This window comes from Danio rerio, chromosome 19 (genome assembly GCF_049306965.1).
Source record: "Danio rerio strain Tuebingen ecotype United States chromosome 19, GRCz12tu, whole genome shotgun sequence".
NCBI classification, from domain to species: Eukaryota; Metazoa; Chordata; class Actinopteri; order Cypriniformes; family Danionidae; genus Danio; species Danio rerio.
Window position 1 is genome coordinate 41,712,501 of NC_133194.1, and position 25,543 is coordinate 41,738,043.

The 25,543-nt window shown below is 35.7% G+C and overlaps 1 protein-coding gene across 50 annotated transcripts in view; it reads right to left on the minus strand.

Moving 5' to 3' along the window:
• The window catches only part of adgrb2 (adhesion G protein-coupled receptor B2), a 550,430-nt gene that overhangs the window by 376,401 nt on the left and 148,486 nt on the right, over positions 1 to 25,543 (minus strand). For all 50 annotated transcript variants that reach the window (XR_012395197.1, XR_012395196.1, XM_073931885.1 and 47 more), the window contains exon 2: positions 21,945 to 22,776. Coding sequence is in view for 48 of the 50 variants with exons in the window: in XM_073931885.1 (XP_073787986.1) it covers positions 21,945 to 22,761 (817 nt within the window). In the remaining 2 variants the exon portion in view is untranslated. The remainder of the gene's footprint in view (positions 1 to 21,944; positions 22,777 to 25,543) is intronic.

Consider the following 25,543-nt stretch of genomic DNA (forward strand, 5'->3'; position numbering starts at 1 on the left):
TTTAGGACTATCCACCTAGGTATAGTTCAATGTACATGGAGAGGCAACAAAGAGAGACAGAAAATCTTTCATGAGTCTTTCTACTCACAGGGACCAACAACTGTCTAGCTTCCTTATTTCTGTCACAACAGAAAGCTCAAGGTCAGGCCAGATCACTATTAAGTCTCAGATCAGACCACCCAAGCAATTAAAGCTTCCTCAAACATCACAGTTCCTGAAAGGCAGCTCTGAGAGAAGAAAAAAAAAACAAATCTGAAGAACAGAACGAGAACAAGTCAGCATTCTCTAGGGACTTTTTCCGTTTTTCCAAGACAACCTGCAGCTCTTTGTGCGTGGAAGAGCTTACATTCCTGGATGCACGGGCTGTTGCTTTCGAGCTGTTCTGTATGCATGCAGGGTATTTAACTACGACATATTAAGTCTACACAATGAAGTAAAATAATACTCCTGTCTCTCAGCGAAGCCGAGAAATGGAGCCGGATAAAAGGAGCATGATCCTAGACTTTAAAAGCCCAAAAATCGACCATATCTAGACAAACGTTGACTGTTTGATGTAAGAATTAGCGCAATAAGCTGAAAGATGAGGGTATCTGGATGTAGGTCACGTAACCAGGGAGAATTCCAGGCAGGGAGTTCTGTTTTACACACACAGATGATGCAATTTCACATGTATAATTGATTTGTCTATTATAGAAATGAGTGAGTAATTATAAAAGTCAACAGTGCACATGCATAATAAAAATCTGGATCTTAATAGGCCGTTTCTGCATAGTATAGAGTCTGTAAATGGAATTTGGAAAAATCAAGACCACAGGCCTTTCTTCTCTACCAGTTTTAAAGAAATCCACACCATCTATTCTCTAAATGGATGTTAATGGACTTATTTTGAATAAATAAATGTTGTGGTTAACATAGACGCACACTTTTTACCATGTCAGTGTTTACGAATAGGCTACATCACAAAGAACACGAGTAATCTTGACAAACTATACATCAGTCTAAAGATACAACCCTCAAGCAGCTATTTTAGCTAGTTGTTTTTCAATCAGAAGCTTATAGAGTATGTATGGAGTACATATCATCCTAATAACAAGACACGCATGTAATAATATCTATATATTTTGATTTATTTTGAAAAGAGTCCTCAGAACAACCTCCCAGAGCACATTTAGTCCACCAACATAGTAGTGTTGATTTATAGAAGGTTATTAATTTATGTCACCGTTTAACATATTTGTTGTAAAAAGCAAGAGGATGTCATAGCTTACAGTGTTACAGAAAAAATTAAACCATGAACTGAATAAAAAGTCAAAGTTACAGTTACTAAAATCCAAACAAAGCAGTTGCATGTTTTGACGTTCTGCACATGCTATCTGTCAGTCACTTTCAGCCAGTAACGTACTTTCTAGTTTAACTGATAGACAATTTAGCCAACACATGACATATGTTGACGTTTATTCATTTATTGGACATGTTATTGGTTTATTTACCAAGAGGTACAAATTTTTGCATTTTTTGCTTTTTGCAAATCCGCGAGAGGCCGTTGTGTGCGCTTTTTCGCATGTCAAATGCCACTCGCAAGTGCCGTTCGCACCCGCGCTGTTTTCGCGTGAACCCACAAGAGGCCGCTGTTGACCAACTTAATGATTGACCGGGCGACCGGCCAATCGTCCAAACCACAATCCTCCTTCCCTAAACCCAACCAATTTTACCAATTGACCAGCCTACCCGCTAACTTCCTAAACCCAGCCGATAGTTGACAAAAGCAGTCCAGAAAAAGAAAAACCCTCGTCTGATTTTTACCACATTTTTTAATTTTACCAAACTCTCACCCTATTGTTCACTCGTTTATTTTATTTTTTGGATTCTGTTTTTGTCTTACCTGATTTTTGGAAGCGGTCTTTCCCGGATTCGAACCCGGGCAACCTCGTCATTGTGGTCGACTAGCTAACTGGACAAACTGGTTACGGCGGGAAAGCCTTCCATTTGGATGTAAGCGATCAGCCGATAAGTATAAGCATCCCGTAGCGTTTGTTTAAAAAAATGCAGCCATATGTATCTCCGGCTACATAATTCGTGGTCTCTAGAAACGTCCGTGGGACTACGTGTTCAGAATGAGCCTGTGTTGTAATAGTTCAAGCTAACTGCAGAACAGCTGGTTTGCAAAAAGGAAACAAAGATAATGGATTGTCAAAATTTTTACTTTGCTGAAAAAGGTTTGACAGAGATTGTTTGAAGTGATGAGGAGAACTCTGAGAGCTGATATGAAGATGTTATCGATAAAAGTCTAACGTATGGTATTTTCTAACGGTGAGTACTGTCTAACGGTAAGTATAATACTATTTTATTCATCAATGTCCATGATAACAATGTACTAAAAACAAAAAGCATTTTTCATACAATGTCAAAAAAAAAAAAATCTACAAAAATCTACGAAAATAGCCAACTAAATTTACATAATGTTAAAAATCATATAAAACCTGAAACACATGAAAGCCATTTTTAGAACATTAGTATATGAACAAAAATAAATTCGGTCGTCATTAAGGCAAGGAAATTTGTATTTATTGCACTATGAAAAAAAAACCTCGCTGCCTTAGATATTTTAGTTGAATCAAATGAACTTTTCTAGTCATCTCAACATCTCAACATCAGTCAAATAAAAATATGAATTAATTAAAAGTTAAACTAGTTGAATAGTTGAAACCTGATTAACTTATTAAAATAGGTTAACTAACTAGGTTAAGCAACATAAAAATACTTGTTGTTTTGATGTTTTTGTCATAGATTTTTTTACAGTGCATGATCTTAACACAACCATTGTCTAAACCAAAACCATGTATCATGTCTATTCCACATGTCTTCCAAGTGTGTTGTTAAAAAAGGCTTGCACATAACTGCATGTGTATTCAAAAAAGCTACACATATTCAAAATGTTCTTGAAATAAAAAAAGCTTGTTGCATTATTGCAAATCCCATTTCTAATTCCCATTACCTTTCTAACAATAGAACATATTTTAAAATGGAATGTTTAATATTCCATTGTTTAAACAAATATGTTTAATATGTTTAATTCAAAATGAATAAGTGGCTGATCAAATGTTTTCAAAAATTAGACCAAATATGCCTAAAAATAACTATACTCGCTTTCAGTGATGCATTTATTGTTTTGAATGAAAGCATTCTGATGATTCAAAAGGGACCAGATGACGGTTTATCCAACTAGCTAAAATATTTATCCAATCAATTAGCATACAATGTGAAGAGTTCAGATGCAAAAACCTCTAAAAGCCATCAGAAATGTTCTCCTAAATTGACCATTTTTGTCAGCTTCCTATGTTTATGTTCAGTTATTTCACCTTAAGGGCATAGTAAATAACTTATTTGTCACTATAAAAGTAAAATTACTGAGCCTACTCAAAAGAGCCAGAGAAAAATGCTAATTTTAGAAGAAAATATCAGATGGCTTTTAGATTTTTACATCTAAACTCTTCATAAATAGTAACCAATCATTGTTTGTATGCTAAAAAACCTATTCATGACCAAAAAAATAAAAAATAAAATTTGATAGTACATTTACTCAACAATGTACAAATGACACAATCTTTTTTCCTTTGCATTTTTTTTCATTTTCAGGCCTCTAAAATATATTATGCTAAATATGCTTTATAATCTGAAAGCTGACTTGACTTGACATAATACAGTAACAATGTGAAAAAAAAAAAGAATGGCTAAAATGTATTAAAGTTTTGTGTTTTTAGTTTTTTTTTTTTTTTTTCCCTCACAACAACATCCCAGATGATTTCAAAAACTTTTTTTTTAATGAGGTAAAGCAAGCCAAACTAAGGATTAGAACACCTGGCGGAAAGGTGTAAGAGACAGCAGCATCGACCCTGATCTTAACCTACTGGCTCTCTTGTTCAAGGGGAAGAGTATATGCAGACAGAAGGCCCGGGGAAAGCTGGACTTAGATCATGGAGCCGTCCCGTTCCTTCATCTGCCCCTGCGGTTCAGATCAGCAGTAGAACCAGAACTAACAGGACTCCTCCATCCATCATGATGACACTGCTACTGCTCACAAATCTCTAACAAAAACACCAACACTGCATCCTCGCCTCCGGTATTGCCCACATACACATAATACACACTCTTAATGGAAACAGGTCTACACATACACCTGCAGAGAGGTTTTCAGTGGCCACAAATTATGTTACAGAATTATGTTACGATACTCATACTCATAGGGAAAATAGGTATTGAATATGTCACCATTTTTCTCAGAAAACGTATTTCTAAAGGTGCCCTTGACGTGACATTTCTCCCGGATGTTGGTAACAACCAAAGAAATCCATATATGCAAAGAAAAGAAATCTAAATAGTTTACAAAGTACGTTATGTGCAATAAAACAAAATGACACGGTGAAAAAATATAGAACACATGAAGAAAGAGAGGTGAAAAGCCCAGACTGCAGCTGTAATCTCTCAGCAGTTCTTCAGCAAACCCCCTTTGTCAGTGTAAATGTCTATTAGCTGCTTCAGTCCAACATTTGCATTAGCAGGATGATGATGATGAAACCAGGGGGGACATTTTACCAAGACAGTGATCCAAAACAGAGCAAAGGAAACTCTCAAATGCTTTAGAGAAAGAAAATCAAGCTGTAGAATGGCCCAGCCAATCACCTGACTTGAATTCAATAGAGAATACAAAATAAAGATCACATTTGATAGACGAGACCCACAGAACAATCAAGATTTTTACACTCTGTTGAAGTCTGTGAAAAACTCACACCTGAACGATTCATGTGACTTCATTCTCTCTATGAGAGACGCCTTTAATCTGTCATCGCCAAAAAAAAAAAAAAAAAAAACTTTCACATAAAATATTAAATATATTTCAGTATTTAATACTTTATCATTTCATTGTTATAACACATAACTACTTTTTCCAGATGTGTTGTTTTGTTTTATTTTATGTTAAGATCTGGTCCTTGGAAATACTTTTCCCAGGAAAAAAACATGGCCTGTTCAATACTTATTTTTCCCGCAGTGTAAAGTATGCTACGCTAACTAAATTGCACAGAAAGGTCCTCAGATTTCAACAGAATTTGACTATTTTGCATTATTAATAGTTAAAGACTGTGACATATTTTCGTTTCCATGCAATCTTAATCCTGAATGACAACAATTTTGTATATATGTACATCTAAATCATACCATAAAGATATGTTTGTTATGTATAATCAAAAACAGCATGTTTAGTCAATTTTTTGTATGTGTGTGTTACAAAAAAGTCAATCTATCTCATAAATAAAACATTGATGTGCATTTTAGTGATCAAAATAACTAAACCTTTTAAAATAACTTAAAATAAAGATGGCTCTACTGTGGAAAAATATATTTAATTGAACCATTTTCCACCCCTCCAAAAACAAAATAATTTAAAACATAAAAATAATAACTTAATCATTTTTCATGCAAGCATGTTTCTTATTGACAACATTTTTGGTATATATATACACATCTAAATCATACTATATATTTACTATTGTCATGAATAGTCAAAAACAGCATGAGTTTAAGTGACTTTTTTTTTTTGCATGTGTGTCTTACAAAAAGTCAATTTATCACAACAATACTGAGGAAAGAAGTATATAAGTTCAGATATAAACACTGATGAGTATTTTAGATATCAAAATAACTAAGCCTATTGAAAATAACTTGATACTTAAATAAAGATGACATTACTTTCAATAATGTGTTTATTGAACCCTGTCACCCCCCACCCCCCCACCAAAAAATAAATAAAAATACAAATTTAATCATTTAATCATTTACATGCAATCTTATAGTTTAAATATAAGCATCAATGTGCATTTTAGTGATTAAAATAAAAAAATCTTTTAAAAATAACTTAAAATAAAGATGGCATTACTGTGGATAAACCGTTTGCCATCCCAAACAAATATGCAATCTTATTCCTACATGACAACAAGTTTGGTATATACACACACATCTAAATCATACTATGTCTGTATGTTTGTCATGTATAGTCAAAAACAGCATGGTTTAATCACTTTTTTGCATTTGTGTAATAGAAAAAGTCAATTGATTTCAATAGTACTGCAGTAAGAAGTATAGAAGTTCAGATAAAAACACTGATGTGTATTTTAGAGATACACAAAAACAACAACTAAGAATAACAAAACAACTAACAACAACTAACAAAACAACTAAGCCCATTGAAAATAGTTTTACACTTCAAATAAAGATGGCATTCCTGTGGAAAATGTATTTAACTGAACCCTTTGCCACCCCCTCAACAAAAATAAATTGATAAAAAACACAAATTTGCTATATTATTCCAAATTGACAACACTTTCGGTATATACACAGATCTAAAGCATATCTGTATGTTTTTTTAAATATATTTGAAAACAGCAACAGTTTTAGTCACACTTTTTTGCATGAGTGTATTACAAAAAGTCAATTTGTCTCAACAATACTGAGTTAAGAAGTACAGAAATTCAACACTGATGACTATTTTAGTGATCAAAATAACTAAACCTTTTGAAAATAACTTGACACTTTAAATAAAGATGGCATTACTGAGGGAAATTCATTTTGTTGAACCAATTTCGAAGCTCCAGAGCCCCCCAAAAAACTAATTTAACACAAATTTGAAGATTCATTCAAACAGATGGAAAGACACCTATATAAAACTAACTGTAATAATTACTGTAAAAATTAACTTTATCTTGGTTCTATTTAATAAAGCGGTTCTCTATTACACCACAATCAGGAAAGGAAATGTTGAAAACACACAAGCATTTAACACACACACACACACACACACACACACACACACACACACACACACACACACACACACACACACACACACACACACATCCCCCCACACACTTGTACAGCTATCACTAAGGTTATTTTCCTTAAACTTCATTATTTGTATACTGTACCAACTGTATAATTAGCCCTAAAATTAACCCTCACAGGAACCAATCTGCATTTTTACAATTTCTAAATGCTTCATTATTTACAGACCAAACAAAAAATGTCCACACAAGGTCAAAATTCACAGGTATTGCTATACTTGCATTCTAACACAATGAATGCAAGGCACACACACACACGCACACACACACACACACACACACACGCACAAACATATTCTGCTGTCCTTCCCATAAAACTTTGCCAAATTTCTGTCCCCAAGTTGTTAGTTTTGCAGAAACTCCGGAAGGCTAGCTAACAGTTTGTGAGTCTCCTGGCACAAGCATGCAGTACACAGAAGCGCACTTATTATTCAGAGACTAGGGCCTTATATTGATTCAAGGTTTCAAGTCCAAATAGAGAGACGGAAATATGCAGCTTTGAGAGAATGTGGGTACTGAAGTTCATAAAACTAGCCAGCCCAGCATTCAGTCAGTACTTGTCTTCTTTTAAACCCAGAAACTGTGTCGCCAAAGTCATTAGCAGAGAATGTGCCAGTCATAATGAAGCTGTAACAGCATTGGGGCAAATTAATTGTTGCACAGACCTCCTACTATCTCTGAGAAAAGCCAAGCAGCTATTGGATTTTTTTTTTTTTTCGATACTATAGAACAATGAGTCAGTGAAAATGAACTGATTCACTAAAATTACTTATTTCATTCAGAACATTATTGTTTATTAAAGGCACAGTATGCAGTTTTTGCCACAAGATGGTGCATATTTAGTAGTGGTCACATTTGTAGTTTGAGTCTGGAATCATAGGAGTTGTATTCTTTATTACATCCTACGAGACTATGGGAAAATTCCTGTAAATTACAGTATTCCAATTTTATTGTAAAAATAGATTTTTGGCTATTTTAATGGAGTATGGGAACACTTTAGAACAGGGGTCACCAATCTCGGTCCTGGAGGGCCGGTGTCCCTGCAGGGTTTAGCTCCAACTTGCCTCAACACACCTGCCTGGATGTTTCAAGTATACCAAGCAAGACCTTGATTAGCTCTGTTAAGGTGTGTTTGATTAGGGTTGGAGCTAAAATCTGCAGGACACCGTCCCTCCAGGAACAAGTTTGGTGACCCCTGCTTTAGAATAATGGTCAGCCACATTTTATTCTATTCAACTAATTCTCACTAGATTTTAAGTAGACTGTTAGGTTGGGGTTAGGGTTAGTGTTAGGGTTAGTTGACATGTACTTGCAAAGTTTCTTAGTCAGTTAAATGTCTGTTGAAGGAGCAGTATCAACAGATAAGAAGCAGACAGTCTACTAATTCTCAAATGGACCATCAAAATAAAGTGTTACCTAATGGTCCAATGTATCATTGTTACCTAATTATATTTCAAAATTTGAGTGCATGCGACGAACAACTGTAAACAGGTAGGTCAATAATAATAAAATTTAAAAATGAGATAATCTTGTGACATAGATTGTATGTGTAAAATTTGTACACACAAACAGTTTGTACAAAACACCGAAAGAGGTAAGTAGAAGAACCCTATATGGGATGTTCTCTCTCTCTCTCTCTTTCTAAATGCACTGAGGAGCGCTAAACACCACAAAAACAGCAAACCCATCAAAATAAACCACATACCATATTATAAAGCTGTATAAATGCAAAGTTTCCATTTCCTGCCAGTCCTGTGTAAACTACAGCCAGGACCAGAGCAAGCTGAACTGGCATTCAAGGCAAACAATGATGACATCGTCCTCAACCTAAAAGTGAATATGCAAGTGCCGCAAAGTGAAAGTTTTCGGTGTCGGGGATAAAAGTTAGAACAGAAGGGAGGGAACAGAAAGCGGGGGGGGGGGAGGTTTGAATCGCATATGAAAGTGAGGATTGGGGGTGAGGGGGTGTCGCCATTCTTCCCCCTAGGTCTCAATCTCAATGAACGCACTGGCTCTGACAACGGCAAGTAAAGTTTGTTTGTTTATATATTAATTTATATTGTGAGATGGCGGACTGTGAAAACAGTTTGAAGTTGTATGTACACAGGTGCACCGGAACAGCTTGAATTAGTATGGTGCACGGGAACAGCTTAGCTTGAAGTAGTATATACACAGGTGCATGGGAATAGCTTAGCTTGAAGTAGTATATACACAGATGCACGGGAACAGTTTCAAGTAGTATATCCACAGGAGCACAAAAACAGTTAAAGTAGTACATACATAGGTGCGTGGGAACAGTTTGAAGTAGTATATATATACAGGTGCGCTGAACCACCTTTTCTAAATAAATATTGTAAATATGTAAATAATAATAATCTATGATGTATGTCTGTATTGTATGTATTTATTGTTGTATTTATTTATTTATTGTTTATTGTTAATAATTGATTGCTATTGCATGTATTGTAAGAAGGTCTATGTATTGTAGAATGTTCATACTGTTTTTTCTGTTTTAGTAATATTTAATAATATTAATAATAATAATAATAAACTTAAAATAAATGCTTAACATAACCAAAACACATATTGTTCTTCTAAAAAAGACATTAAAATGGCTGCTACTAAATACTACTAGTCATTAGCCCTTTTTTCCCTAATACCTCCAGTAATCTATAGCATGACAAACACCAAAGAAGTATATTAAAAATTCATAGAAACAAGCCCAGATGAATTCATAGTGATAGAATCGAATGATGTCTTTCATGCTTCGTATAACCTCTGTTATATTTCACCTTGTACTCATTTCCACTTCTGCATGTCAGTGATGTAATGGACGATGCGCTTGAACGCCAACTGGGAAGGAAAAACGCTGTGTAGTCAAAACTCAAAGACAGACTCAATATTCCCCTCAGACACACATGAGAGACGCAAAGCTCAACACGAAAACCCGCAGCTCAAATCATGACACAAACTGGTTTTTCTGCATGTAATTCAGCAAACCAGCAGCTGTCTGTTATATTGTCGGGAATACTGATGGAATATGGCTGGATTTTTGCACCTTTAGAGACCCCGTGGATCACCAAACTGGTCAACTCAAGGACAACAACTTTTTCTGTATTTCCTTTTCTTTTTAGTAATGGCAATACTTTTTGTTTCCTTCCTTTTTTGAACAAATACAGTTTGAAATAATTAAAATGATAAAAATTAACTCACCCTCATAGCTTGTCATTACAAAACCTCTCTGTCCAAACTTTTAGGAGACTGGGTATCAGATTTACACAATCCATATGCACAACGCTTTGGCCTATTTCCCTCACTCGAAAGCTTTACAGAGCTCCTGCACGTAGTTACAGCTTTCAATTGGTGGATGGTGGTTTTTGGGTGTGGCTTAGCGAAGGGTCAAATATTCAGCAACTGTTACTGTTTTAGTTTGAGAAGGTCATTTTTGAGAAAGTGCCTCGATATAGTCTCTGAAATCTTTTTACAGAAATCTTATTTTGCATGCTATCTTCATTGAATTCAAAATATAGAGTAAACTCATGACACTTGCCTTTTAAGGGGTGTTTTTTCTAGGTGTTTGCATCAATGTTTTCCTGTGTTTGTATATGAAAAATATATATTAAACACAGAACAATTTTCTCATTACGTATAACTTTTAATATTTTTTAGCATAAAACTTTCTAGATGAACCATCGTGAAGCTCAAATTGTCTTTTTTTCCCCCAATGATACCTAATAAATGTTGTTACGGGAGTCAATAACTGTTACTATTTAAATTTAGGTAGGTGTAAATCCCCAGATGTAAGTGCTGTCTAACAAGTTTAAAGGCATAGTTATTAATTTTCGCCACTAGAGGGTGCACATTCACAACAAACAAAAGCATAGTTTGATGATGAGATGACTAAATGTTCAATCATGGGAGTTGTAGTCTTCATTACATTCTAAAAGTCAACAGTTGCTGTTTATGTGGAACAAACAGGCACCTCCAGGAACACACAATGCTCACGGAGCTTTAAGACTTAAAAAATGAAAAAATAAAAACACAAGCTTAATGGATGTAATCAAACAGTGATTATATCAACATTAGCTCTACAGCGTTCTACATAATGCAGCATGGCGATCTGGCTTCTTCTGCCTGCAAGCTGATGTTTCTAGATCAACATCACACACACATCACACCAATTAGCCTCTATTAACTACAACAGCAGCATATAAAAAGAAGATGATACGCTAAAGTTAAAAACGTGTGGATTTTATCCGCCTTTTGTCAACTCTATCTCAAGGCTGCTGCATATGGGATTTAAAAGCAGGAGCTCCATGTTCATATGGGCTTTGAGGAAAGGGATTGTTTTCTCTGATCAAGAGATGAGTTTGAAATACCTAGGCCCGAAGACAATTAAATAATTAGTCCAACTAAGCCTTCCGATAACATGACTGTAATTAAATCATTTGCACACCAAGGAACGGTGACAGTTCACAGAAACAAATCTGGTCTGCGGTGGGTTTTCATCTCGCATCTGCGGTACGCAAACGAAACCATTTAATTGCTTTGCAACACGAAAAGATAATGGACGTAAACGTACCACCAATTTTCGTCGGTCACAAAACAGCATATACACTCACTGGCCACTTTATTAGGTACACCTGTCCAACTGCTTTTTTAATGCGAGTTTCTATTTAGCCAATCACATGGCAGCAACTCAATGCATTTAGGCATGTAGGCATGGTCATGACAATCTGCTGCAGTTTAAACCGATCATCAGAATGGGGAAGAAGGGTGATTTAAGTGACTTTGAGGTTGTTGCTGCCAGACGGGCTGGTCTGAGTATTTCAGAAACTGCTGATCTACTGGGATTTTCATGCACAACCATCTCTAGGGTTTACAGAAAATATCGGAAAAAGAGAAAATATTTAGTGAGCAGCAGTTCTGTAGGTGCAAATGCCTTGCCAGAGATTAGAGGAGAATGGCAGGACTGGTTCGAGTTGATAGAAAGGCAACAGTAACTCAAATAACCACTTGTTATAACTGAGGTATGCAGAGGAGGAACTCTGAATGCACAACATGTCCAACCTTGAAGTGGATGAGCTACAGCAGCAGATAACCACACCGGGTGCCACTCTGGTCAGCTAAGAACAGGAAACAGGCTAAAATTTGCAAAGGCTCTCCAAAATTGGACAATAGAAAATTGGAAAAACATTGCCTGGTCTGACAAGTTTTGATTTCTGCTGTGAAATTCGGATGGAAGGTCAGAATTTGGCTTCAACAACATGAAAGCATGGATCCATCCTGCCATATATCAACGGTTCAGGCTGGTGGTGGTGGTGTAATGATGTGGCAGATATTTTCTTGGCACTCTTTGGGCCCATTAGTACCAACTGAGCATTGTGTCAATGCCACAGCCTACCTGAGTATTGTTGCTGACCATGTCAATCTCTTTATAACCACAGTGTACCCAACTTCTGAAGGCTACTTCCAGCAGAATAATGTGCCATAAAGCTTGAATCATCTCAGACTGGTTTCTTGAACATGACAATGTTCACTGTACTCAAATGGCCTCCACAGTAACCACAGTAACCTATCAATCCAATAGAGCACTTTTGGGATGCTGTGGAATGGGAGATTTTGCATTATTGGTGTGCAGCTGACAAATCTGCATCAACTGTGTGATGCTATCATGTCAATATGGATCAAAATCTTTTAGGAATACTTCCAGTACCATGAAAAAATAAGGCAGTTATGTAGGTAAAAGGGGGGTCTAAACTGGTACTAGTAAGGGTACCTAATTGTACCAAATAAAGTGACTGGTAAATGTAAACTACAAAGACTTTGAATATTGTTTAAATAAAAAAGGAAACATAAATAGTTGTTGGTGGATAGTTTTAAGAACTAAACTGAATGGTCGTTTTTTAATCATTTTGCACTTGCATACCCCCGAAATTAAAATTATTCTCAACCATTTTCTCTTCCAATATGCGTTTAAAATGCTATTCGTTTTTTTTTTTTTTCTGTTGAACACAAAATAAAATAATTAAAATAATGCTAGTTGCTGGAAACCACTGACTTCTATACTCAGACAAAAATACAATGCAATTCATTGGGTCTTAGCAACCAAAATTGTTCAAACTATTTTATTTTGTGTTCAACAGAAGAAAGAATTTCAAATAGGTTTTAAACAAGCGAAGGATGAGTAAATTATGAAAATGTTCATTTTCTTAGCTGAACAATCCCTTTAACAACACATCTTAAAAGCCTATTAGCTTCTTATTCTTTTAAGACCATGCATAAATCCATGGCATATGGGAGTTGTGATGATGCGTCCTTATTGTTGAATTGTGACACATTTTCAGTGGATGAAAACCAAATAATCTCTGTTAAATAAAACAATGATGCATGTCATATTTTTTTACCCTTCTGTTTTATCCACAGTTTTATCCTCCTGTTATTTGGCTCCATATCTCATGTAAAATTCTCCATCTTATTCTTTTATTTAGCTCTTATTCATCTCATATTATTTATCTCTTCTACCAGGAAGTCCAGGTCAAGACAGGCAGTGCAACGGAGGCCAGCTAGCAAAGTGATATGCAAGTAAACCTCACTCCTCTGACCTCAAAAGCTTCTCTAGTGACAGACACTAGAGGCCATCTTTAGAATCCTTGTTAGAGCAAACGACCCCCATGCGAAGAATTGCTGGTTCGATCCCAGCTCAGACCGGGTTGGGTGCAGTAGGGCCGGTGGGTCACACACGAGGGCTCGTCCATGATGGGAGTGAAGTTTAGAAGAGTGAATGTAACAGAGGCCAGCTTGCGAAGTGCTATGCAGGTAAACCTCACACCGCTGACCTCTAAAGGTGCTCTAGGCACAGACATTAGAGGCCATGGCCATAAGCCTCATTGTTAAAGCAACCGACTCCCATGCAAAGAATCAACGGTTCGATCCCACCTCTACTGGGTTGGGTGCAGTAGGACCCAACTATTGAGGAATAAGTAGCTTTTATTTTTTTTAAACAAGTAGGGACCTAAAACAAGTAATGTCTACCCATCTAAGAGAGTACCCTCATAGACTATAGAGACACTAAATGAGAAATATTGAGATTGTTGGGACACATTTTTACATTACAGTCAGATTTTTTTTTTACAGGTACATGCTTAACTCTATACATATTGCTAAATAATTAAGTTTTAACATGTTAGGCTTAAACGTAAAAATATATACCGCTTAACTTAAATGAGTACACACATCTGATATATTTTTCCATGAATATTGAAAACACCCACACAAAACCTATAAAAAATAGTACAATCAATTGTATAATCAATTATTAAAATGTGCACTGGTCCGAACAGAAATTATGACAACATTATAATACCCCATATGTAGAACAGTCCATCTGGCCACAGAGTTATCAGTTTTCTTCTTAATAATAAAACTTCAGAATTGAAATGTCTATATGTGTTTCTAATAGATAATCAGTTTAAAAGATGTATCAAAAACATAAGACTAATCTAACATGATCATGCAGAATGCACATACATATATTCTTATTATAAAAACATGTCTTCATCTCTTCCTCTACAAACTGTAATTACAGCATATCGTAAATATGAACCTTTCCCCTGGGTTTCCATTCTACCGTGCTGAGTATTTGTCACAGAAATTACACATTTTGAATAAATAACCTCTTAACTAGCAAAAAATAATGGGAGATGAAAACACATTTGCCAAATAAACTCTAGTGTAGCAAACATTGCATTTTCCCTGCCTTGTTTACCGTTGGTTTTCTAGGTTACCAATACTACAGTGAGCCACTTGAAACACATCTAAAACAACATCTAATGTGCATTTATATATATATATATATATATTTTTTTTTATTTATTTATTTATTTATTTTTTTTTGGTAACAATTTAAAATAATGATTCATTAGTCAATGTTAGTTAATGTATTTACTAACACGAACAAACAATAATACATTTACTACAGTGTTTATTCATCTTTGTTAACATGATTTATGTTAAATAACTTTTGTTCATGTTAGTTCATATTAACTCATGGTGCATTAACAAATTTGGATTTTAATAATGGATTAGTTAATGTTCAACTATGATTCATAAATGCTTTACAAGATTATCGACACTTGATGTTACTAAATACATTAAGATAAAATAATGCAGTGGTTCTCAAAGTGGAAATCACAGGGCAATGACAGCAAGTCACTTGGTGATTTCCAAAAGTCAAATAACATTGATCAAATTTTTAGAATTACCATATTTTATCCATAACCCACAGAAGACAATATATATATATATATATATATATATATATATATATATATATATATATATATATATATATATATATATATATATATATATATATATATATATATAATACTTACATGAAAAAAACAACATGCAAATGAAAAGCCATCAGCCTTTTCATTCATTCATTCATTCATTCATTTTCTTTTCGGCTTAGTCCCTTTATTAATCTGGGGTCGCCACAGTGGAATGAACCGCCAACTTATCTTTTACGCAGCGGATGCCCTTACAGGCCGCAACCCATCACTGGGAAACATCCACACACACTCATTTGCACTCATACACTACGGACAATTTAGCCTACCCAATTTCCTTGTACTCCATGTCTTTGGACTGTGGGGAAAACCAGAGCACCTGGAGGAAACCCACATGAACGCAGGGAGAACATGAAAACTCCACACAGAAACGCCAACTGACCCAGGCTCGAACCAGCGACCTTCTTGCTGTGAGGTGACAGCACTACCTACTGCGCCACTGTGTCGCCGCCATCAGCCTTTTAATAATTTTTTTTCATCGTATTGGTGTTTAGGTTAGATGCAGCAGATTGATTTTATAGCACCAGGGTAAACTTTCTGACACCTTTATGGCAATCAAATACATTAAAAATAAGTACAGGGCACAACTGAAGATTGTGAAAGATCTCTGATTGGCGGTCTCCAAAATTTAACCAGGAATAGACTTGTGCTGAAAACATGTTGTTCACTAGTCTTATTAGATGAGGTTAATAATAAATTAAACAAGTTAATAAATGACTACAATATATATGGTTGTTAGACCTTTTTTGTGTTGTTAATTTGCTTGTGTTTAAATAGTTCTATTGTTGTGTATATTTATAACCATCTCTGAGGAATTTGTGAGAGTCACTGGGATTTTTATTTTGGTGGTCGCGGACTAAAAAGTTTGGGAACCCCTAAACTAATGGACCACTATTTAAAGTGTTACATAAAGTGTCTAAAGTTGACAACTTTGAAAAGGCTTATGGCATTTAATATTTTCCCTTTCATCCCTTTTTTCATAACATTTGACACGGAATGACCCTATCATACACGTTTATGCTTCACTGCATTATATCATAGCTACCAGTTAGAAGACCTATTAATCTAAGCGCTCAGCAAAATGTTCATGAAATGACTGCTAGATGCTATATATTCTCAATTCCTCAGTGGCCTAATTACTTTTTCTTTTTAAAAATCCCAATATACACCTAAAAACATTGTCAACATCTTTTCCAGAGGAGAACTCTCCATGCTTGAAATTGGCTGGTGTCAGTAATGTCAGCTTTGAGGAGAAGACTGTTTAATGTGCAGTCTTTACGGGCACTGCATCGCTGTAACAGGCACACTGGCAGTGTCCTCCTGTCTGGCACAGCCAATCAGCATGCCGACTCGAGGGAAGATAAAACTCAGTGTGGCTTTAGCTGAGAGGCACTAGAGCGAGCCAGGAAAAGCCTGACTGAAGCACGAGGCGCACATACATGTCCTCTCGTTCTCACTTTCCCCTTCTAGCGGCTTCTTTTTTTTTTTCCGGTGTCAATAACACACTCTTCTATCTCTCCATTTCTGTCAGACACAAAAAGGCACACTTCTTCTGTATATACTCAAGTCTGAAGTTGATCTTCTTCATGGGTTTGATAACCTACTTCTTTAGCATAGCAGTGGGGCAGATTTATAAAAGTACAACAGGGGCCACAGGGGAAAGTTGACCTAGTAGAAGTCAAAATATATATTTTTCTCAAATATTTCGTAAATTTTCTAATATTAACATACATACTTTTTCAACATAGCTATATACATTAGATATCGCATACGGACCCTGAACATGCGTCAGTAGCGCCGCCACATTTGTACAGTGCTCCCATGACAAAAGTCATTCACCCGCACTAGTTAAGACTAAAGCTAATGTGAAGATGCTGAACTTCAGTGTTGTGTAAGGGGGTAATAACGATCAAACAAAGCACAAGGGAATAACATTTCATAGGCAAGATTTTGTTTTTTACATTTTTGTATGTTACAAACCTTTGTGCTAAACAAGTAATGTTATTTATTTTTTATTTACTTTATTTATTTATACAGGGACAATGTACAACATGACATGTTGTGCCAGAGTTAGCTATAAAGCTAATTTACATCTGTAGTCCCTGGGCAGGAAGTAACAAATTTAACATGGTAATAAAATTTAATGGTAATACAATCACTTACTGCACTGACCATGAGGCAAAGTAGCACCAGCTCATACTAAAAACTAGACTTATGTTAGTTTTGTTGAGTAAAATAAGCCAACAATGTAAATGAAATATGACAACAAGACACTGCAGTGCTAGAAACTTGTATTATTGTTGGCTAATTGAACGAGACGTTCTTAACGGTGATTCATTCACAGACGAATTGCTCCACTATGTAAAAGCAAGAGAGGGGGTGTGTTTCAGGACATGAATAAGATCAAACTACCTAAAGTTTGTTGATGAACTTTGATGTTGGCTTGAGAAAGCCAACAACATGCAAGAAGTCCCATTTGATAGAATGAGTCAAACACAAAAAACGTATATGACATCTACTGAGAAATCATCTTAAAGGGAGGGCCAAATTTGGACTTTATAGCATGAACGGCCTTGGAGGAAATGCATTTACTTTGCAGAATAATAATAAGTTCAAGTAGGAAAAGCCAACTCTCAAGCCAACATTATCAACAGAAAGGGAGGATAATACTTTTCCATGCACACAAACACACGCTCTTTGTCAGGAATGCTCGTGGGGCCACAAATCGATCGATGTAGAAAAGTGATTAAAAAATGTTTGCATATTGACCACCAGTGCTGTAAAGCAACTCAAAAATACTCAAATTACTGTAATGGAGTATTTTTTCTCAGAAATCGTAATGTGCTAAGTAGTTTTAAAAATGTGTGCTTTCCCTTGAGTACAGTTTTAGTGCAGTATCGGTGATTTAACCCCACTACTTTCCTTCAACCTGCAGTCACTAATTTATTTTTTCTTGTCCATGGGGATTAGAAAAATCAGTCCTGTGATTCCTTTCCAATCAAATCGCATAGAAGGTAAATCTTATAATAGAAGCTGTATCAATAAAGCTGAAAACTTTGGAAAATATCTAGTAAAATATTATGTAGTCATCATGGCAAAGATAAAATGTATCAGTTATTAGAAAATAGTTATCTTGTTTATAAATGTGTTGGAAAAAAAAAATCTTTCCATTAAACAGAAATTAGCGAAAAAATATAAAAGGGGCTAAAAATTAAACAGTATACATTTTTTTTATTATTCGTGAACATTCGTTGTCCTTGATATGAATAAACAACACAAACATGCCAGCAAAAGTGATATGTAACAGATTTGCGATGTTTGCAGTTTTAGTTGTGGTCAACCAGTGTGATGCACGAACATCCAATAAATCACTACTGCATTACTGTCTGAGAAGTAGGCAGAAGTCAAAGTCTGCAAAAGTCTGAGAAGCAGGCAGAACATTTTTGTCAATTGCTTGATTTTTTTTCTGTCAGGATTCATTAGATGGGCACATACTTTAGCAAACTCATGGTATACACACCACAGCTCAATAATCAATAAAGTAATATTGCGAGATTTTAGACACAATATATTAAAATTTTCACTACAAAGACATAATCCAAACAATGCATCCAATCAATGGTATTTTAATTAATAGATTAATTTAAAAAAAGTACATAATATTATCATTCCTGAATGTTTTTGAATGGATCAGTTGAGCAAATGATTCAAGGAGTCACTCATAAGGATACTTGATTTTTTTCATTTATAAATAAATCGGTTTTGAACAAATTGGTTGAGTGATTTATGACTTGTTCAATGTTGATAGGATACATTGGAACAAAGCATTTGAGCAAAGATTTGCTCTAAACATCTGTCTGCGTAATTTAAGCCTAATCAGTGGTTTGAATGAATCGGTTGAGTGATTAAATACTCACTCATTCCTGAATCAATCTGTGTAAATGGACAAACGATTCAAATACTGATTTTGATGTTGGCTTGTTTTATTTATGAATGAATCCTCTAAAGTTTTGAAAGAATAGACGAGGTATTTCCAAAGCTTACTGATAAACATAGAGATTTAGGGATTTTTAGTGATTCAGTGAGTTGTTCATTGATGAATTGATTCGCACAGTGACTCTGAATGTGTAATTTATGAATGAATCAGAGTTTTTAAACAAATCAGTTGAGAGGCTTGGTCATTCTTTAGTGAATTACTGGTTTGAAAAACTTGTTTGGGCAATTCAATTACATGTTCATTGCTAAATTGATCTTTTTACTAGCAAATTGGTAGCAAACGATTCAAGACTAACTAATCTGCTTGTTTTATTTCATGAATATTCCTCAGAGGTTTGGAATCAGTTAAGTGATTAAATGGCTTAGTTATTCCAGAATAAATCAATGGTTTTAAACAAATCGATTGAGTGATTCAGTGACTCGCTCATTAGAAAAATGGTTTTGAATGAACTGGTTCATTGTTTAAGTGACTCGTTTAACAGCCATTTCTCTCAACCTACTAGTGTAACAACAATACAAAAAACTTCATTAATTGATGCAAAAAGCAGATTGATTCAAACAGTCCAACCAAACTTCACCACCAGAACTAACTCTTATACAATAATAAACAAAAAAAAATGTCCAGACTGATTATGATTTTGCAAGTTACTACTGAATAATGACTAGTAGCCTAAAGTCACACCAAGTTAGTAAACTTGTTTGGAGGCATAGCCTTCCAAGTCAGTGCATAGCCAAGGCGAGTCAGTGATTAACATTTCCCCACAAACACTTATCCTGATTGGAAACAGCTCCTAGCACTTTAAAGTTACTTTCCCTTTCGTAATTAGAGGTTAAATAATTGAAAATGCAAAATGAGCTCCCCAAGTCAAATCAAGCTGAAAGTGAAACGCTTTGCAAGCGATCCAAAGCAAGCCCATGGTTCTCCCATCAAACAAAAGTAGCTTGTAAAGCAGCTTAATTGATTTTAATGAAGTGATTTGTAAATAGAGAAACTTGGAGCTGAAAAGAAGGAAGTCTGGCTAACAAACAAAGAATGAAACCAAACAACGCCAAATCTTCATCAAACCAATAGTAGTTCATTTAATAGAATAAATCAATAAAGTACATACGATTTTCCTTCCTGAATGTTTTGAATGGATCAGTTGAGTGAATGATTCAAAAGGTTACTCATAAGAACACTCAGAATGTTTTATTCATAAATAAATCCAATAAAAATGGTTTTGAACAAAATGGTTAAATGATTTATATTTTGTTAATTGGTGAATGGAAACATTTGTCTGAATGAATCATTTAAGCAAAAATTCACCGAAAAAAAATCTGTCTGCGTGATTTATCTCTGAACTAAATCAGTGGTTTGAATGAATCAGTTGGATGATTCAGTACTCACTTATTCCTGAATGAATCTGTGTTAATAGACAAACAATTTAAATACTCACTTTGATGTTGGCTTGTTTAATTTTTAAATGGATCCTCAATTGTTTTTTTTTTATCAATAGATGAGAGAATTTCTTAGCTTACTGATAAAAACAGAGACTCAGTGATTTTGAGTGATTCGGTGAGTTGTTCATTCCTGAACTGATTCAAACAGTGAGTCTTAATGTGTAAATTATGAATGAATCAGGGGTTTTGAACAAATCAGTTGAATGGCTTGATTATTGCTCAGCGAATTACTGATTTGAGCAACACATTTGAGTAATTCAATTGCTGAATTTTTTAGCAAATTGGTAGCAAACAATTCAAGACTTGCTAATGAACACAATCTGCTTGTTTAATTTTTCTGAATATTCCTTAGAGGTTTGGAATCAGTTGAGTGATTAAATGGCTTACTCTTTGCAGAATAAATCAATGGTTTTAAACAAATCGATTGAGTGATTCAGTGACTCGCTCATTAGAAGAGTGGCTTGGAATTAACTGGTTCATTGTTTCAGTGACTCATTAAACAGCCATTTCTCTCAACCTACTAGTGCAAGGGTGTCAAACTCAATTCCTGGAGGGCTGAAGCCCTGGACAGTTTAGTTCCAACCCTGCTCCAACACACTTACCTGCAGGTTTCAAACAAGCCTGAAGGACTCAGTTAGTTTGAACAGGTGTGTTTAATTAGGGTTGGAACTAAACTGTGCAGAGCTGCGGCCCTTTTGGAACTGAGTTTGATACCTGTGTACTAGTGTAACAACAATGCAAAAATCTTTATTAATTGACCCAAAAAAGCAGATGGATTCAAACAGCCCAATCAAACTTCACCACCAGAACTTACTCTTGTACAAAAATAAACAAAAAATGTCCAGACTGATTATGATTTTGAAAGTTACTACTGAATAAATACTAGTAGCTTCAAATCAGACCTAGTTAGCAAACCCGTTTGCAGGCATAGCCTTCACCAACCATTATCAACAACACCAAACAGCCCAGCCAAGGCGATCAGTGATTACCATTTCCCCACAAACACTTATCCTGATTGGAAGCAGTTCCTAGCACTTTAAAGTTACTTTCTCTTAAGTAATTAGAGGTTAAATAATTGAACATGCAAAATGAGCTCTTCAAGTCACATCAAGCCGAAAGCGAAACACTTTGCAAGCGGTCCAAAGTGAGCTCATGGTTCCCCCATCAAACAAAAGTAGCTTGTAAAGCAGCTTAATTGATTTTAATGGAGCGAGTTGTAAATAGAGCAACTTGGAGCTGATAATATGGAAGTCTGGCTTACCTTGCCGGACGTCCCGTGGCGCTATAGCAATGCCGTTCTTGGAGTGCAGCTGTGTGACACAACAGTCATCAGGTGGGGATTGCAACACGCTAGAACTGGGATCTAAGGACTGGTTGTGGGGTACGGTGGGCAGCAGGGACACCGGAGGAGCTGTGTTAGGACACACGCATCCTGTTTGGGTGATACTGCAACTTTCGGTTTCCCAGCCTGCGCCAATATGCAAGCATTCCTCAAACCACCGGCAGAGTACTCCACAGGTAAACTGACTGGAATTCTCATTGTTAATAAGCAGAACCTCTACTAGCCGAAAATCCAGGGTTTCTGCTGACAAGGGGGCTTGGCTTCCCTCGGACGTCCCATCTTCGCTGTCTCCGTCTGTGCTTGGATGACTAGTCAGGCACAACTGTACAAAGTTCTTGTCGAACTGTAGGAAGGTGTGAGGTCCTGGGACCATACAGAGTTCCACGGCTTCAGGGTCCGAGGGGAAGGAAGGCTGGTCTGGAGGGCCACAGGTCTGGTTGGAGAGGTAGTGGTCCAAGGGCAGCACCAGCGGGGAGAAAGCTAAGCAGGCACCGGCATGGCGATTGAAGCGGAAATAGAGCGAGTACTTAGTGGGGTCAGGGTTCTCCACAGTCCACGAGCATCCGGATGCCAGAGCCGATGGGCTGGGAAAGAGGTCCCTGAGCGAGAAGGAGCCGTATAAGACCCCGGCCACCAGAGAGGAGCAGGGGGCAGCCTGACCCAGCGGCTCCACGGCCCAGGCCAGAGCGAAAAGGGATGACAGCACAGACAGACAGAGATGACCAGCAGTGTTCATCCTATGTCATTTGTCCTGCAGGAGAAAAGAGATATTTAGATGAGTCATAATAACTTTTTTTATATTATTAACAATAAGTTCACAGCACTGATTTACTGTAGTTAAAATAGTCTGTCAAAATATTTTTTGATGGAAAATAGTAGAATTCAACGTACACACATTTAAACGGAACAGAACGTTCTGTGACGCAAATCAAAATGATGTTCATTTAAACATATACAATTATGAATCTATGAAGAGTTTTGTAGATTGTACAGAGAACAAAAGTTACAGATTGACCTATTGACCTTTGCAAAGAACACACAAAGCAAAAGGCTGGTCGGCAGTGTTGTGGAATAACTCTGCATAATCAAAAGACTAGTGCAGTTGAAAAAGCTCTTGCAACAACAGTTTTCTGAAAAAAAATAAAAAATAAAAATAAATAAATAAATAAATGTATAAATCGAGATATATATATATACATCGAGATATATTCATTAAAGAATAAATATAATTATAAATCAGATAAAAATATATATATATTTACAACTTACATGAAAAACAACATGCAAATGAAAAGCCATCAACCTTTTCATTCATTCATTCATTAATTCATTTTCTTTTCAGCTTAGTCCCTTAATTAATCCAGGCTCACCACAGCGGAATGAACCACCAACTTATCCAGCACTTTTTTACGCAGCTGACGCCCTTTAGGCCACAACCCATCTCTGGGAAATTATTTAAATAATAAGATATACAAAATAAAATATAAATATATCAAAAATCAAACAAACAGTGCTCGGGATTAGCTTAAACCAGGGGTGCTCAATCCTGTTCCTGGAGATCTACCTTCCTGCAGATTTCTGTTGCTACCCATATCAAACACACCTGAACCAATTAATTAGGACCTGAACATCACGTGATAATTACAGGCAGGTGTGTTGGATATGGGTAGCAACTGAAATCTGCAGGAAGGTAGATCTCCAGGAACAGGATTGAGCACCCCTGGCTTAAGCAATGTGTTGATGATCTGTGGGTAAGGGATTCGTCAGAATAAACAGTAAAAATCAGTCCAAGGCACTCGAAAAATGTGGAAACAATATTAAAAAGCCTTTATTCACATGGCTAATCCTTAACAAACCTACACATTTTGGCAAAGAACTGCCTTTCTTCAGGGTAACAGTGCCATCTCAAAAAAAGCTTTTTTAAATATTTAAAAAAGGACTGATTTTTTCTGTGTATATATATATATATATATATATATATATATATATATATATATATATATATATATATATATATATAGACATTTTTTTAATTATTCAGAAAAACCTTTAAAATCTAATTAGTTTATTAATTAATTTTCATTTTATTCATATAATTACATATTTACTTAAAATACTGATATAACAAAAAAGAATAGAAATAAATGTAAAAATTAAACATGATGAAAATAGATTAGAAAATAACTATTAAGTAAAAATATTTAAAAATAATACAATTTTAAAAATAAACAAATGTGGCTGGAAGGACATCCGCCACATTAAAAACATATACCAGAGTAAATGGCAGTTCATTCCTCTGTGACGAACCCAAAGAACCAATGACTACACCGAAGAAAATTGAGTGAATCAAAATAAAATAAACATTTCTTTGTTAAATCCTCTTCGTTCAAACAATGAATTTTAAATGCTAGCATATGCGCAAAAACAAAATGATTATTTTTCTTATCAATTCTCATCAATTATCCTCCAAAACTGTAAATATGAAGACATCTTTCTTTGTGCAAGACATGAGTTTGTGTTAGTATAAAACAAAAGGAGAAAATACAAGAAGGGCAACACAATGTTATTTGAATATTAGATTCATTAACAGATTTAAATCACTAATCCTCTGTAATCTGTTCTGCGGAGACAAAGACATAAACAAACAACCAGAAAAAAAGGCAGAAAGACAAAAGAAAAACTGGAGAAACGGAGCGAGAAATGGAGAGCAGTGGTCATGTCACATATCAGGCCTTTTAAGTCTTCTGACAGCATTAATGAAGCGGAAAGTTTTCCTGTAAATCAGGATTGGGTCCTGCCAGAGCTGCTTTCTCCAACAGCCCCAATCCCACCATTCACTTTTCATCCAGTCAGCCCGGCTGGCCCTCTGGCACCGGGCCCTTTGTCTTAATTACATGTGGTTAGTGGGTCACATTACTAGCGTACAGTGGGCTGCGGTGGGATGTCCTTCATTTGGAGGCCCTTCAGGGTTTTCCACACACTCCCACCTAGATCAATAGGTGGAAATCTCTGACTTTCCTCCTCTTTCTGCCTCTTTGTCATTCTGTCTCTCCTTTCCTCTCCTCCTCCTCGCTCTCACTTGTAAATCATTTCAGGGCTGTGTGTTCTCTCTGTGAAGGTCGCAATCCTATTCACAAAGACACAAAAACGGACACGCATACTTTTCTCCGATGACTGAAATCCCTGACGGATGCGCTGAAAAGACTGATGACTCTTCAGCGAAGGGTTTAGCCTCTCAACTAATCTCTGATACTCTTGTGCGCACACACAACCATGTTCACTCAAGTACACACATACAAGTGTATCCTTTGGCTAACCGCATTTACAGTTCTTTGTGTTTTTGTATAATAGGATGGGGTGCATTGTATGATATGATGCTCTTTTTATTAGTGTGCTCAACTGTAGTCACATTTATTTGTTGACTTATATGCTTATTTAGATATTTACTTATTTTTGTACTTCATATAAATCACATCTTTTTAAGTAAAATATAAATAAGTTAATTAAATAACAAATCA